General features: G+C 53.6%; 1 protein-coding gene across 8 annotated transcripts; it reads right to left on the bottom strand.

Moving 5' to 3' along the window:
- Positions 1-3225: 3225 nt before the first annotated feature.
- Positions 3226-14769, bottom strand: ZFTRAF1 (zinc finger TRAF-type containing 1). Of its 8 annotated transcripts, none has more exons than XR_012623524.1 (5): positions 14400-14769; positions 10434-10672; positions 9868-10079; positions 3576-5299; positions 3226-3530 (listed from the first exon to the last, which is right to left on the bottom strand). XR_012623524.1 is itself a non-coding variant. In XM_074826296.1 (4 exons), exons 1-4 carry the CDS (start codon positions 14727-14729, stop codon positions 4908-4910), a joined length of 1173 nt encoding a protein of 390 aa, XP_074682397.1. In that variant the 5' UTR covers positions 14730-14769; the 3' UTR covers positions 3226-4907. The 8 variants fall into 8 exon arrangements, 1 of the variants encoding a protein (XP_074682397.1); XR_012623494.1 differs by having other exon boundaries at positions 3226-4075; positions 4122-5299; XR_012623500.1 differs by having other exon boundaries at positions 3226-4075; positions 4224-5299.
- Positions 14770-15113: the final 344 nt, after the last annotated feature.

The raw sequence follows: 15113 nt of genomic DNA, 5'->3' as shown, positions 1-15113 counted from the left end.
GTACACCCCCAGCCCAGTGCCCCCAGTATTCCCTACATCCAGCCCAGTGCCCCCAGTAACCCCACACAGCCCCAGCCCAGTAACTCCAGTAACTCCCAGCATCCCCCCGTATCCCCACATGGCCCCAGCCCAGTGCCCCCAGTTTCCCCAGTAACCCCCAACAGGGCCCAGTAAGCCCACACTGCCCCAGCCCAGTGCCCCCAGTACTCCCTACATCCAGCCCAGTGCCCCCAGTATCCCCCAGTAACCCCACTTAGCCCCAGCCCAGTGCCCCCAGTATCCCCAGTAACCCCCAGTACTCCCTACATCCAGCTCAATGCCCCCAGTATCCCCCAGTAACCCCAGCCCAGTGCCCCCAGTAACCCCCAGCCTAGTGCCCCCAGTATTCCCTACATCTAGCCCAGTGCCCCCAGTTTCCCCAGTAACCCCAGTCCAGTGTCCCCAGTTTCCCCATTAACCCCACAGAGCCCCAGCCCAGTGCCCCCAGTAACCTTCACATCCAGCCCAGTATCCCCCAGTTTCCCCAGTAACCCCAGCCCAGTGCCCCCAGTGTCCCCAGTAACCCCAGCCCAGTATCCCCCAGTCTCCCTAGTAACCCCAGCCCAGTATCCCCCAGTCTCCCCAGTAACCCCAGCCCAGTATCCCCCAGTCTCCCCAGTAACCCCAGCCCAGTATCCCCCAGTCTCCCCAGTAACCCCAGCCCAGTATCCCCCAGTCTCCCCAGTAACCCCACCCCAGTGCCCCCAGTCTCCCCAGTAACCCCAGCCCATCACTAATGACCACAGACCAGGGAAGCGCTAATTAAGGGGGGGGCACCCCAAAAACGAGGGGAGAGCCCCACGTGACCTAACGCCCCCCCCCGCCCCCCCGAGAGCCATTTTTGGGGGGTTTCTCCTCAATCCCGTTTTGGTTAAAAACACCCCCCCCAACCTTCCAATTTTGGTAAAAAAAACCTCCAACAACCTCCAATATTGGTTAAACACAAACACCCCCCCCCCTCCAATTTTGGTAAAAAAACCCCAAACCCTCCAATTTTGGTAATACCCCCCCCTCCCCCAAACCCCTTCAAATTTTGGTAAAAAACCCCAACTCAACAACTCCTCCAATTTTGGTAAAAAAACCCCAAAACACCCCCCTCCAAATTTGGTAAAAAAAACCCCCCACAACCTTCCAATTTTGGTTAAAAAGAAAACCCCAACAACCTCCAATTTGGGTTAAACACCCCCAAAACCGTCCAATTTTAGTAACACGCCCCCCAAACCCCTTCAAATTTTGGTAAAAAAATCTCAACCCAACCCTCCAATTCTGGTAAAAAAAACCCAACAAAACCATCCAATTTTGGTAAAAGAACTCCAACAACCTTCCAATTTTGGTAAAAAAAACCCCCCAAAACCTCTAATTTTGGTAAAACCCCAACAATGCTCCAATTTTGGTAAAAAAACCCAAACCAACAATCCTCCAATTTTGGCACACCACACCCCCCCCCCCCCCCAATTTGGGTAAGAAAACCCCTCCAATTTGGTAAAAAAAAAAAAAAAAAATCCCACCACAAAACTCCAGTTTTGGTGAAACAATTCCAATAACCCTCCAATTTTGGTTAAAAAAAACCATAATTAAACCTTCTAATTCTGGTTTTAAAAAGCGCCCCAAACTCCTCCAGTTTTGGTAAAAAAACCCCCAAAACCTCAAGTTTTAGTAAAACAACTCCAATAACCCTCCGATTTTAGCAAAAAAACCAAACCCCAAACTCTTCCAGTTTTGGTAAAAACAAACCAAAACAAAAAACCAAACCCCTCCAATTTTGGCAAAAAAACCCCCCAAACCTCTCAAATTTTGGTAAAACAACTCCATCCACCTTTCAATTTTGGTAAAAAAAACCCAACCAAACCCTCCAGTTTTGCTAAAAAACCCCCAAAACCAAATCCTACAATTTTAGTTAAAAACCCCAAACCCCCAAACCCCTCCAGTTTTGGTAAAAACAACCCCAAACCTCTCAAATTTTGATAAAACAAATCCAACCACCCTCCAATTTTTGATAAAAAGTCCCCAACCAAATCTTCCAATTTTGGTAAAAACCCACAACCAAACCCTCAAATTTTGGTAAAAAAACCTCACAACCACCCCCCCCCCCCAATTTTGCTAAAAACCCCTGCAACTAAACACTCCAATTTTGGTAAAAAATCCCACAACCAAACCCTCCAATTTTGGTACAAAATCGCCAACCAGACCCTCTAATTTTGGTAAAAAAATCCCCAACCAAACCCTCAAATTTTGGTAAAAAAACTCACAACCAAACCCCCCAATTTTGGTAGAAAACCCTGCAACTAAATGCTCCAATTCCGGTAAAAAAAAAAATCCCCAACCAAACCCTCCAATTTTGGTAAAAAAACTCACAACCAAACCCTCCAATTTTGGTAAAAAACCTCAAACCAAACCACTCCAATTTTGGTACAAAATCCCCAACCAAACCCTCCAATTTTGATAAAAACCCCTGCAACTAAACGCTCCAATTTTGGTTAAAAAAAATCCCCAACCAAACCTTCCAGTTTTGGTAAAGACCCAACGAAACCCTCCAATTTTGTAAAAAAACTCAAACCAAACCACTCCAATTTTGGTACAAAAATGCCAACCAAACCCCCCAATTTTGCTAAAAATCCTGCAACTAAATGCTCCAATTTTGGAAAAAAAAATCCCCAACCAAACCCTCCAATTTTGGTTAAAAAAACTCACAACCAACCCCCCCAATTTTGGTACAAAATCCCCAACCAAACCCCCCAATTTTGGTACAAAACCCTGCAACTAAACGCTCCAATTTTAGTAAAAAAAAATCCCCAACCAAACCTTCCAGTTTTGGTAAAGACCCAACAAAACCCTCCAATTTTGTAAAAAAACTCACAACCAAACCCCCCAATTTTGGTACAAAATCCCCAACCAAACCCCCAATTTTGGTTAAAAAAACTCACAACCAAACCCCCCAATTTTGGTACAAACCCCTGCAACTAAACGCTCCAATTTTGGTAAAAAAAAATCCCCAACCAATCCTTCCAGTTTTGGTAAAGACCCAACCAAACCCTCCAATTTTGGTAAAAAACCCCAGAAAAAGGCTCCAGCCGCTGCCCGGGCCCAGTGCGGCGCCATGTTGTTAGCTGCGGGGGGGGGGGGGGGAGGACCCCCGCGCCGGAATCTCACCATTCCCCACCCTTCACAAAAACCCCCCCAAAATAATTGGAAAATTCCCCATTTTTTTTTATTCTACTAGTAAAACAGGCGGAGGCCCCGCTGTACAGACGCTCCCCGCGCCCCCCCCGCCCCAGCCCCCCCGCGCCCCGTCACCGCCGCCGAGGGGCCCGATGCTGCCGACGCCGCCACACGCAGCTTTACCTCAGGATTAGCGGGTTTTGCGCGCGTGTTCGTTTGGGTGGTTTTACCTCAAATTTTCCGTTTTTTGCACACGTGTGTGTTCATTTTGTCACTTTTACCTCAAATTTTCCTTTTTTTGCACATCTCTGTGTTCGTTTTGTCGCTTTTACCTCAAATTTTTTCTTTTTTTGCACGCATGTCCGTTTTGTTTTTACCTCAATTTTATTTGCGCATGTGTTCATCTCATTGTTTTTACCTCAAATTTTCCTTTTTTTGCACACGTGTGTGTTCATTTTGTCATTTTTACCTCAAATTTTCCTTTTTTTGCACACGTGTGTGTTCATTTTGTCATTTTTACCTCAAATTTTCCTTTTTTTGCACACGTGTGTGTTCATTTTGTCATTTTTACCTCAAATTTTCCTTTTTTTGCACACGTGTGTGTTCATTTTGTCATTTTTACCTCAAATTTTCCTTTTTTTGCACACGTGTGTGTTCATTTTGTCATTTTTACCTCAAATTTTCCTTTTTTTGCACACGTGTGTGTTCATTTTGTCATTTTTACCTCAAATTTTCCTTTTTTTGCACACGTGTGTGTTCATTTTGTCATTTTTACCTCAAATTTTCCTTTTTTTGCACACGTCTGTGTTCATTTTGTCATTTTTACCTCAAATTTTCCTTTTTTTGCACACGTCTGTGTTCATTTTGTCATTTTTACCTCAAATTTTCCTTTTTTTTTGCATGCATCTTCGTTTCATTTTTACCTCAATTTTTCTTTTTTTTGCATGCATCTGTGTTCATTTTATGATTTTTACCTCAAATTTTCCTTTTTTTTTTGCATGCGTGCCTTCATTTTGTCATTTTACCTCAAATTTTTTCTTTCGTGCGTGTGTTCGTTTCATTCTTTTTACCTCAATTTTTCTTTTTTTTGCGTGCGTATGTGTTCATTTTATCATTTTTACCTCAAATTTTCCTTTTTTTTTGCTTGCGTGCCTTCATTTTGTCATTTTTACCTCAACTTTTTTCTTTTTTTGTGTGCATGTGTTCATTCTATTGTTTTTACCTCAATTTTTCTTTTTTTGCGCGCGTGTTCATTTCATTTTTACCTCAAATTTTCCTTTTTTTTGCGTGCGTGTGTTCATTTTATTGGTTTTACCTCAATTTTTCTTTTTTTTTGGTGTGTGCATGGTCATCTCATTGCTTTTACCTCAACTTTTTTCTTTTTTTTTTGCGCGCGTGTGTTCGTTTCATCGTTTTTACCTCAACTTTTTTCCTGCGCGCGTGTGTTCGTTCGTCGTTTTTACCTCAACTTTTCTCTTTTTTCCGCGCGTGCGTGTTCGTTTCATCATTTTTACCTCAATATTTATTTTTCTTCGCGCGCGTGCGCGTCGGCTTCGTCGTCGGTTTGGTTTTTTTGCTGTTTATCCAACCGCTTTTTCGGCCAAACGGCGACGGCTGCGGGGAGGGGCTGGGGGTGTTTTTTGTTGGGTTTTTTTTGTTGTGTTTTTTTTTTTTTTTTTCGCTCCCCCCCCCCTCGCCGCCCACAGTCTCTATTTTTGGATTTGAAATATAAAAAGCCGCAGGTTGATGTTTTTAGCCGCCAGCAGTTTGTTGCACTCGACCGAGTCGACGATGGGCAGCGCCATGTAGTCGGTCTCGTTGTTCTCGTTGCTGAAGACAAAATGGTAGATGACGGGGTGGATCTTGACGTCGTCGTAGGGCCCCTCGAGGAGGAGGAAGGAGCACTCCATGGGCGAGTTGATCTTGCTCTTGAGGATGAGCTGGAAGGAGAGCGTGCGCTTGCAGGAGAGGTTGGGGTTGCGCTCGGAGTCGTTGACGCGCGCCTTGAGCACCCAGGTCTGGTTGAGGACGGTGAGACGCGGCGTCTCGTAGTAGAGGCGGGTGATGAAGTCGTCGGTGCGGTACGGGCGGAACTGGACCTCTGCCGAGAGAAAACGGGGGGGAAAAGGGGTGAAATGGCACCCGGGGTCGGCTCGGGGGAGGGTTGGGTGGGAAGGAAAGGAGGGCGAGGAGGAAATACGGGGGGGAAAATGAAAAAAAAAATAACAAACTAAACGTGAAATACGAAATAAAAAATACGAAAAAAAGATTAAAAAAAAAAAAGCACGAAACGGGAAATAAAAAGAAGAAAAAAAGATCAAAAAAACCCCGCACACGATAGGAAATAAAAAGAAGAAAAAAAAAGACCAAAAAAACCCCCCGTGCAATAGGAAATAAAAATAAGAAAAAGATATTAAAACCCCTGCGCAATAGGAAATGAAAATAAGAAAAAAAAGACCAAAAAACTCCGCGCAGTAGGAAATGGAAATAAAATAAAAAAGACCACAAAACCCCGGTGCAATAGGAAATAAAAAATAGGAAAAAAAGACCAAAAAACCCCCGCGGAATAGGAAATAAAAATAAGGAAAAAAGACCAAAGAAACCCCACGAAATAGGAAATGAAAAATAGGAAAGAAAGATGAAAAACACCACACAATAGGAAATGCACAATACAAAAAAAAAAGAGAAAAAACCCACAAAATAGGAAATGCAAAATACAGAGACAAAAACCTCATGAAATAGCAAATATAAAATATGGAGAAAAGACAAAAAAACCTCACGAAATAGGAAATAAAGGATATGAAACACGAAATATGAAATAACAAATATGAAATACAAAATGAAAAATACCAAAAAAATAGAAAAAAACCCCCACAAAATACAAAATAAATAATACAAAAAAAACCCCAAGAAATACAAAATACAAAAATATGAAAAAAAACCCAAAAATATGAAATACAAAATAAAAAGTATGAAAAAATAGAAAAAAAAAATGGAAATACGAAATACAAAGTAAAAAATATGGAAAAAATATAACCCCCCATGAAATAGGAAATAAAAAATACCAAAAAAAAGAAATACAAAATAAAAAATGCGAAATAAAAAATAAAAATACAAAGTAAAAAATACAAAACACAAAACAAAAGTTATGAAATATTAAATAATACAAAATACAAAAAAAACCCCCAAAATACAAAAGACAAAATAAAAAAATCAAATATGAAATAAAAAACCAAAATGCAAAACACAAAATAAAAAAATACAAAGGACAATTAAAAAAATACAAGACAAAAAATTAAATATGAAATAAAAAGCGATACAAAATAAAAAACAAAATAGAAAATAAAAAAATCAAATAAAACCCCAAAATACCAAATGAGAAATACAAAAAAAGAAATAAAAAATGAAAAGAAAAAAATACAAAGTATGAAATCAAAAATCCAAAATAAAACCCAAAAAGAATAAAAATTATGAAAAACCAAAAAATAAAAAAAATTCCAAAATGAAAAAAAAATGTTAAAAATCCAAACTACAGAGATTTGGGGCTGGCAGGAGCCGCTCCCACCCCCGGAGGCGCCTCGGAGAGAGGAGTCGGTGCCACCGGGGGCAGCTCCCGGCCGCCGAGAGGCTTCACCGGCCTCCACCAGCCACCGCCTGCCCCAAGGTCTGCCCCGCGTCCTACCACGTGCCGAGAGGTTTTACCGGCGTCCTACCGCGTGCCGGCAACTGCCACCGGCTGCCCAAAGGTTTTACCGTTGGCCTACGACATGTTGGCCACCACCACCAGATGCCCAAAGGTTTTACCGTTGGCCTACGACATGTTGGCCACCACCACCAGATGCCCAAAGGTTTTACCGTTGGCCTACGACGTGTTGGCCGCCACCACCAGATGCCAAAAGACTCTACCAGCATCCAACGACGTGCCGGCAACCGCCGCCGGCTGAGGAAAGGTTTTACCGTTGGCCTACGACGTGTTGGCCACCACCACCGGATGCCAAAAGGTTTTACCATCATCCAAAAACGTGTCGGCAACTGCCACCGGCTGCCTGGAGGTTTTACCAACGTCCTACAACGCGCCAACAACCGCCACCGGCTGCCGGAAGGTTCTACCAGTGTCCTACGACGTGCCAGCAACCACCACCCGATGCCCAAAGGTTTTACCAACATCCGATAACGTGCCGGCAACCGCCACCGGCTGATGGAAGGTTTCACCAGTGTCCTACAACCTACCGGCAGCTACCACCGGATGCCAAAAGGTTTTACCGTTGTCCTGCAATGCGCCGACAACCACCAACGGCTACCGAAAGGCTTTACCAGCATCTGGTAACGTGCTGGCAACGGCCACCAGCTGCCCAGAGGCTTCACCACCGCCCAACGACACACCGGCAACCGCCACCGGCTGAGGGAAGGTTTTACCGGTGTCCTACCATGTGTCGGCAACCGCCACCGGATGCCAAAAGATTTTACCATCATCCAACAACATGCCGGCAACTGCCACCAGCTGACGGAAGGTTTTACGTGTTCTACAAGGTGCCAGCAAGACTTTACCATCAGCCAAGAACGGGCCGGTAACCACCACCGGATGCCAAAAGGTTTCACCAGCATCCAACAGCGCACTGGCAACCATCACCGGCTGCCAAAAGACTTTACCAGCATCCGATTACGTGCCGGTACCCACCACCGGCTGAGGAAAGGTTCTACCAACACTCTACAACGTGCCATCAACCACCTCTGCACGCCCAGAGGCTTCACCAGGACCTGACGACACGCTGGTACCGCCAGCGGCTGCCCAAAGGTTTTACCGTTGGCCTACGATGTCTTGGCAACCGCCACCAGATGCCCAAAGGTTTTACCAGCATCCGGTAACGTGCTGGAAACCGTCTCCGGCTGCCAGAAGGTTTTACCAGCATCAGACACGTGCCGGCAACCGCCACCTGATGCCAGATTTTACCAGCATCCAGTGACATGCCAGCAACCATGACCAGATGCCAAAAGTTTTTACCATTGGCCTACAATGTGCTGGCAACCGCCACCGGCTGCCAAAAGGTTTCACCGGTGTCCTGGATCATGCTGGCAACCACCACCACCTGATGAAAAGTTTTACCAGTGTCCAACAACGTGCCAGCAACCACCATTGGATGCCAAAAGGTTTTACCAGCATCCTATAACACGCCAGCAACCGCCACCGGCTGCCCAAAGGTTTTACCGTTGGCCTACGACGTGTTGGCCACCACCACCAGATGCCAAAAGACTTTACCAGCATCCAACGTGCCGGCAACCGCCGCCGGCTGAGGAAAGGTTTTACCGTTGGCCTACAACGTGTTGGCCACCACCACCAGATGCCAAAAGGTTTTACCATCATCCAAAAACGTGCCGGGAACTGACTCCGGCTGCCAGAAGGTTTTACCAGCATCAGACACGTGCCGGCAACGGCCACCAGCTGCCAAAAGGTTTTACCAGCATCCTACGACGTGCCGGCAACCGCCACCGGCTGCCTGGAGGTTTCACCAGCACCCTCCGGCGCGGCAGGACAGACAGACAGGATACGGTTCGGGTAGCAAGGCAGAATTTATTGGGATTCGGCGTACAAACCGTCGAGCGCGGCAGCGCGGCCAAACCTCACCGCGAGGCGCAACCGCCGGCGACGCAGCCCGGAGACTCCCGGCGCGAGGCCGCGGCACCGAGACGCTCCCGGCTGGGCTGTGGCGAAGGCGCCGGGAGCTTGCGGTCGCGGCGTAGGGACCGCGGGCTGGCCGAGCGCAAGGGACGGCGGCGCGGCGCCCTTCGCCGGCACTTACACCGTCGTCGGCGCTTCCAGGAGAGAGAGGGAGGGAGAGGAGAGCCCGGCCGGCACAACCTGGACAGAGGAGGGGGATCCGTTATTCCAGCCACACCACATTCCCGTCACCGGGCTTCACCGCGGCACCACGCCGCCCGGCTTTACCGGGGCTGAGCCGCGGCACACGGAGAACGCAGGGTCTGGATTGTGGCTTGTGCCGGAAAGCTCCCGGCACAGCCCGGTTGCCAAAAAGCCTGGGCCGCTCTCACCAGATCCCCGATCACACCCGCGATGCCGGGGCGAGCCGTACGCCCGGCACCGGTGCCCCTGCTCGCGGCCGAGGGGGAAATCCTTCCCCCCTCCAGCCCCAATTTGCCGTTTCCCTCGCCGGTTAATTTGCGTCCTGGCGTTTCAAGCCAAAACCGGTCTCAGGCGGCGGTTCTAGGCCTGGTTTTAACACCGACATACCAAGAAAAGATCCAGCTTACCTGCTTTCGCAGCTTAAACGGGGCTTTTCACCCCCGTTAGCGGCCAAGCGCAACCGCCGTGGCACCGGCAGCTTTCCGGCGGCTGGGAGAGGGGTTCGGTAAAACCCCTCGGCAAAGCAACAACGGCGGAAGGTGACGGTGAGCGAAGCGTCGCCGGTGCTGCTCCAGAACTCGTTAAAAACCATCCCAGGGAACGTCACACGGAGGGTTTTGGTGTTTAAACTCGCGTCGCGAGGCCGGAAGCTCGAGCCGAAACGCCGCCACGTACTCGGCGCCTTTCGCCGTTACCGAATCGATCGCCGCGCGGGGAGAGAAAAAAAAACCAGCAGCGCCGAAACGGCGTCGGGAGAGACGCGGGCAGAAGGGCCGGGGAAGGCGCCGGCGTGCCGAGGGAGCCATTACCTGTGTAGCCGATCTTCTCGAAGCTGAGCAGGCTGAAGATGCTGTTGTAAAGCTGCATTTCTTTTTTCCTCGTTTGGTCCATTTCGTCTAAAATCTCCATCAGCTCGTTGCCGGTTTTGGTGGGGTGGGTGCATTCGGCTTCGTGCACCGTCAGCTCGTGGTAAGGACCCTGCCACGGGCACCCGATCCGCTTGTATTTGCACTGGGTCACTCTGGGGGTGGGGGGGGTGGAAAAATTCATGTGAATATTCACCGGATTGGGACAAAACGTGGCCAAAAAAAATTAAATAAAAAAAATGGTGGACGCGGCCATTCCGGCGCTGAGATGCCGGGTGATTTTTGGATCTGGCAACGCCGGGAGAGACAGAAACGAGGGTGGGAAATCCAGGAGATGGGTTTTACGGGCAGCGCCGGAGCGCGCTGGGTTCCCGCGAGGCCAACGGGGCCCGGTGGCACAGGGAAAGGAGGAGGGGGCCCTCCCATGCGCCAAATCCCCGGGGATCTGGGACGCAGGCGGTGGGAGTTTTGGGGTGAAAAAAGGGCCGTGGCGCCGGTAATTTTTTTACCTGTCCTGGCATTCCTCTTTCTGGTGCCTCTCCAGGAGGGAGCGGGGGAATTGCTGCATGCAGAAGCCGCACTCGGAGGGCAGCTCGCTGACGGCTTTTTCCACAGCCAAGTTGCGGCAACACAAGCTCTTGCTGATCTCGCAGCGGCAATTCGGGCAAGTGGCTTGTTCCTCCTTTAGCCGCGCGTCTGCCAGGAGGTGGATGAAGCAGCCGGCGCACATCAGGTGCCCGTTGGTGCACTGAGGAAGAGGAGGAAGACGGGTCAGAGAAAAATCGCCGCCCCGCCGAGGCAAATTAAAGCCAATTCAGACCAGTCGGCGCTGGAAAAAAAAAAAAAAAAAAAAAGATGTTTTGGCTAAAAAAACCCACCCCGGCACACGGCTCCTTGCGGCCGGTTGTTGCCGGCCCAGACACGTCCCACCCGAGGCGTCGCTTCTGTAATTAGGCCTGAGCTCGTTTGCCTCGCGCGGGAGGGGCTGGGAAAAGCTTCCTCCCAGCTTCCCTCCTCCTCTTCCTCGTTTCCAGAATGGGGGGGTGGGGGGGTGGGGTGAGGCTGCGCCCCCCACGCCAAACCCCGCGGGATTTGGGATAACCAAAACCAGCCGGTGAGAGGGGAACGGAGTCCCCTGGAAACCAGGAATGAGGGGAATTACACCAAAACAGGGACAGGGAAAAAAAAAAAACCAACACACCAAAACCTGCTCCCTGTATCCCCCAGCTATGCGGGGTCCCAAACGCTCCCGGCCGACACGTTTGCCGGAGTCAAGATTCGGTGGGATCGGCACAAAAATCCCGGCGCCGACCAAGGGAAGGTGGGGAAGAGCCGTCGGCGCTGCCAAATCCGCCGGGAAGCGGCTGCGAGGGCTCGGAACGCCGGGATGGAACTCGGGGATGCCCCAGCGGGTGCCACAGCGTGGTAAAAATAAAATAAATCTGTTTTAGGCCAATTCCTTCACGTTTTGGGGCGGGGTGACAAGAGAGGAGCGTTATCGGTGTCACCCCGGAGCGCCGGAATCGCCGTCTCCTTCCGGCACGCGGGCGCAGTTTTCCCCTCCGCGCATCCAAAACTGAAATTTTTTAGGGCAAAAAACAGTTTAAGGCGCGTTGACAACAGTCGGGGGAAACCCTCGAGGTGAGGAAGAGGAGGATGCGGCGCCGGGATGCTGCCAGCGGCACCGGAGCGATCCCAATCCGTGCTCCTTCCGTCCCAAAAATTGAGGGGAAAGAGCAACCCCGTGAGCGTAAAAAAAATGGAATTCTGGAGTTTGCCGCGAGGCGACGTCCTGGGAGAATCCGTCTTGTCGCCGGCGGAGGGGGTGATGGTATCGCCAAATCCATCGGGAGATGCCGGGAAGGGCTGGGGGAGGGGGGGGTGGGAAAGCTCCCGATGATGATTTTGGGTGAAAATCCTCATGAATCTGGCGGGAAGCCGGAGCGCTCCGGCCTGGAACGCCGTCACCTCCACAACCGCTTCCCGGAGAAGGGAGGCGGCGGCGGCGCGGGGGATCCCCCCTTCTACCTCCTCAAAATTCCAGCGGAATTCCTGCCGGCGGGATAACCGGGAGCTGGTTTTCACCGGGAAAAAAAAAAAACAAAAAACTTTAATCCTCAGGCGGGATGGGAAAGGCCTGACCCCGCGCCGGGGATTAGCCCCGATCTGCTTACCCAGGACATCCATTGTTCCGGCTCCAAAAAAAAAAAATAAAAATTAAATTTCGGCGTTTCCCTCCTGCCGGGTCCGGAACGCAACGACTCGGCACGAAACTCCCCCTCGAAATATTTGAGGGGTTTGAGCACCCGCAGGCGGGCGGGGAGAAATCCCGCACGGTTTTCAAACTGCTCGGGACGACGCCGGTTAAAAAAAAAAAAAAATAAAAATACGGCGAGGCGAAGGGGGTAATTACAGCCGCTCGTTAACGCTTCGGCCTCGATGGCGCAGCGCGGTCGCTCCCGGTTTTAATTACATCGCTCGTCATCGATAATTAAACGGGGGGGGGGTGTGTGTGTGCGCGTGGGGGGGATGAGTGAGCGCAGGAGGAGGAAGAGGAGGCTGCGATGAAGGACACCCCCCCCCCCCGCCGCGCTCACCGGTTTGGCGAGCGTCCCGGTGGGGATTTCACCCCCAAACGCCGCCGAGGGGATCCCCGGCTCCCCGAGTTGGCGGCCATCTTACACCACATCATCCCCCCCCCCAAAATAAACGCAGCAAAGGGGTGTCCCCCCCCCCTCTCCCCAACGCCGTCACCGGATATTCTCGGCGGGTGACCGGCGTGGCGGGAGGTCACCGCGGGGTTGACCTTCGCGGTGCCGCCGCTTCGGGCTCTACCGGGAAAGCGCCGAGTGGCCGCGCCGGGGTGGGGCGGGGGGGGTGTTGGTTTTGTGTTTTTTTTGCCGGTACCGTAGGGTTGACGTCGCCGGTAACGCCGCGGGCAGCGAAATGGCCGGAGGGTTTTTGTAACCGGTGGCCCCGGTGCTGCCCCCCCCCCCCCCCCAAACCTCAACACCCCCCCCGCCCCTATCCCGCACCGGCTCTGGGTAGGGGAATCTCCGTGGGGTGGCACAAACTGGGATAAACTGGGAGCTGGGGGGGGACACTGGAGCTCTCAGGGGTGGCCCTAAAGGGGGAGGGGATCCTAAAGCACCCCCCAAGTTTGGAGGGGGGGGGGACAGGGGAGAGCCCCCAGCAGGGGGGGTGCCCAAAGGGATGGGGGGGGGGGGGGGAAAGGTTGGGGGGGGCTCAGTAGCCCCCAGGGAAAAGCAGCTGGAGTTGGGGGCGGGGGGGTGTCCCCGAGGCCATGGGGTGACAGGGAATGGTGGGGGGGTCCCCTTGGTTTGGGGGCAGGGGGGGTGGGGCAGAGGGGTCCAGTGGCTCAGCTTGGGGGGGCCACCGGGTCCAGATTTGGGGGGGGGTCCCCTGGTTTGGGGGGGACAGGGGTGTCCACTGGCCTGGCTTGTGGGTCCTCCTTGTTTGGGGGGGGGGAATGGGGGGGTCCAGTGGCCTGGCTTGGGGGGGCCCCCCAGTCCAGTGGTCCAGATTAGGGGGGAGTTCCCTGCAATTGGTGGACAGGGGGGTCCAGTGCCCCAGCTTGGGGGTCCCCCTGGTTTGGGGGGGGGGGGATGGGGGGGTCCAGTGGCCTGGCTTGGGGGTCCCCCTGGTTTGGGGTGGGATGGGGGGGTCGAGTGGCCAGGCTTGGGGGGGGGCACCCTGGTCCAGTGGTCTAGATTAGGGGGTCCCCTGGTATGGAGGGACAAGGGGCATCCAGTGACGTGGCTTGGGGGTCCCCTTGGCTTGGGGGGGCAGAGGAGTCCCACAGCCCAGCTTAGGGGGGGTCCCCCTGATTTGAGGGGGGGTCCCAGGCACCCACGGCCTGGCTGGAAGCCCCCACCGGGGCTGAGGGCAACTGGGGTTGGAGGAGCCTAGGGGGGTCCAGGAGGGAAGTGGGGGGGCAGTGAGAAGGGAAAAGGGGGGGCCATGACAGGGGACAGTGATGGGGGGGGACAACACAAATATCAGTGACCAGTGTAGGGGCCACAAAGGCCTGGGGGGGCTGTGACTGATTGGGGGGGACACAAGAGGGTGCTGGAGGTGTCGGTGAGCAGCTGGGGGCGGGGGGGGGTATCAGTGACCACCGGGGAGGCCCTGGGGTGTGGGGGGGTGTCGGTGGCCGGTGAGGGGACAAAGCGGCCCTGAGGAGGGTCGGCGAGGGGACAAGGTGGCCCCGGCGGGGGGGGTCGGTGGCCAATGAAGGGACAAGGCAGCCCCAGGGGGGGTCGGTGAGGGGACAAGATGGCCCTGAGGGGGGTCGGTGGCCGGTGAGGGGACAAGGTGGCCCCGGGGGGGAGTTGGTAAGGGGACAAGATGGCCCTGAGGGGGGGTCGGTGGCCGGTGAAGAGACAAGGTGGCCCCGGGGGGGGTCGGTGGCCGCCGGGGAGGCCCCGGGGGGGGCCCGCGGGGCCCGGCCGTACCTGGTAGACCGAGGCCTTGGGCAGGTCGAGGCAGACGGTGCAGCACAGCACGGAGTAGAGCCGCTCCTCCAGCTTCACGCTGCCCGCCGCCCCCTCGGGCCCAGCCGTCCCCGTCCCCGCCGCCCTCAACCGTTTCTTGGGCGGCGCGTCGGGGTCGGTACCCGCCTCGCCGTGAGGCCGGGCCCCACTGAGCAGCGAACCCGCCTCCTCGGCGCCGCCCGCCTCGCCCGGGCCGCCCGCCACCGCTGCGGGACCGGGGAGGGCCGCGGAGGGGGCGGAGGGGGCGGCCGGGCCCCCGCCGGCCTCACGATCCTCCGCCCCGGACATCATCGCCGCCGCCGCCTCACCCCGCCGCCACCGCCGCCGCCATCTTGGCCACCCCCCCCCCCCCCGCGCTTCCTCACTAGCTCCGCCCTCCCGGGCCGTCAGGGCTCCAGCCAATCACCGCCCTCCGGAGGCGGTACCTCAGCCGAAGCGTCCAATGAGAGGTCACGCCGGCGCCGTGGCCACACCCCCTCCCCCACCGCCCCCTGCCGGGCCTGGAGTCACAAACTTGAAGGGCCGGAGCCAGCCCCGCCCCCTCCCTGCGGGGGAGGTGGGGGCGGGGCCCGGCGTGACGTCACGACGGGAGCGGGCCAATGGGCGAGGGGGCGCCCCAGGGGGCGGGGCCTGGGCGCGGGGGCGGGGCGCGTGGCGGGGAGCTCCCGGGAAGGG

This window comes from Strix aluco, chromosome 1 (assembly GCF_031877795.1).
Source record: "Strix aluco isolate bStrAlu1 chromosome 1, bStrAlu1.hap1, whole genome shotgun sequence".
In the NCBI taxonomy this organism is placed as follows: Eukaryota; Metazoa; Chordata; class Aves; order Strigiformes; family Strigidae; genus Strix; species Strix aluco.
The sequence above is the reverse complement of the archived record's forward strand: the minus strand, read 5'-3'. Positions and strand labels throughout refer to the sequence as shown.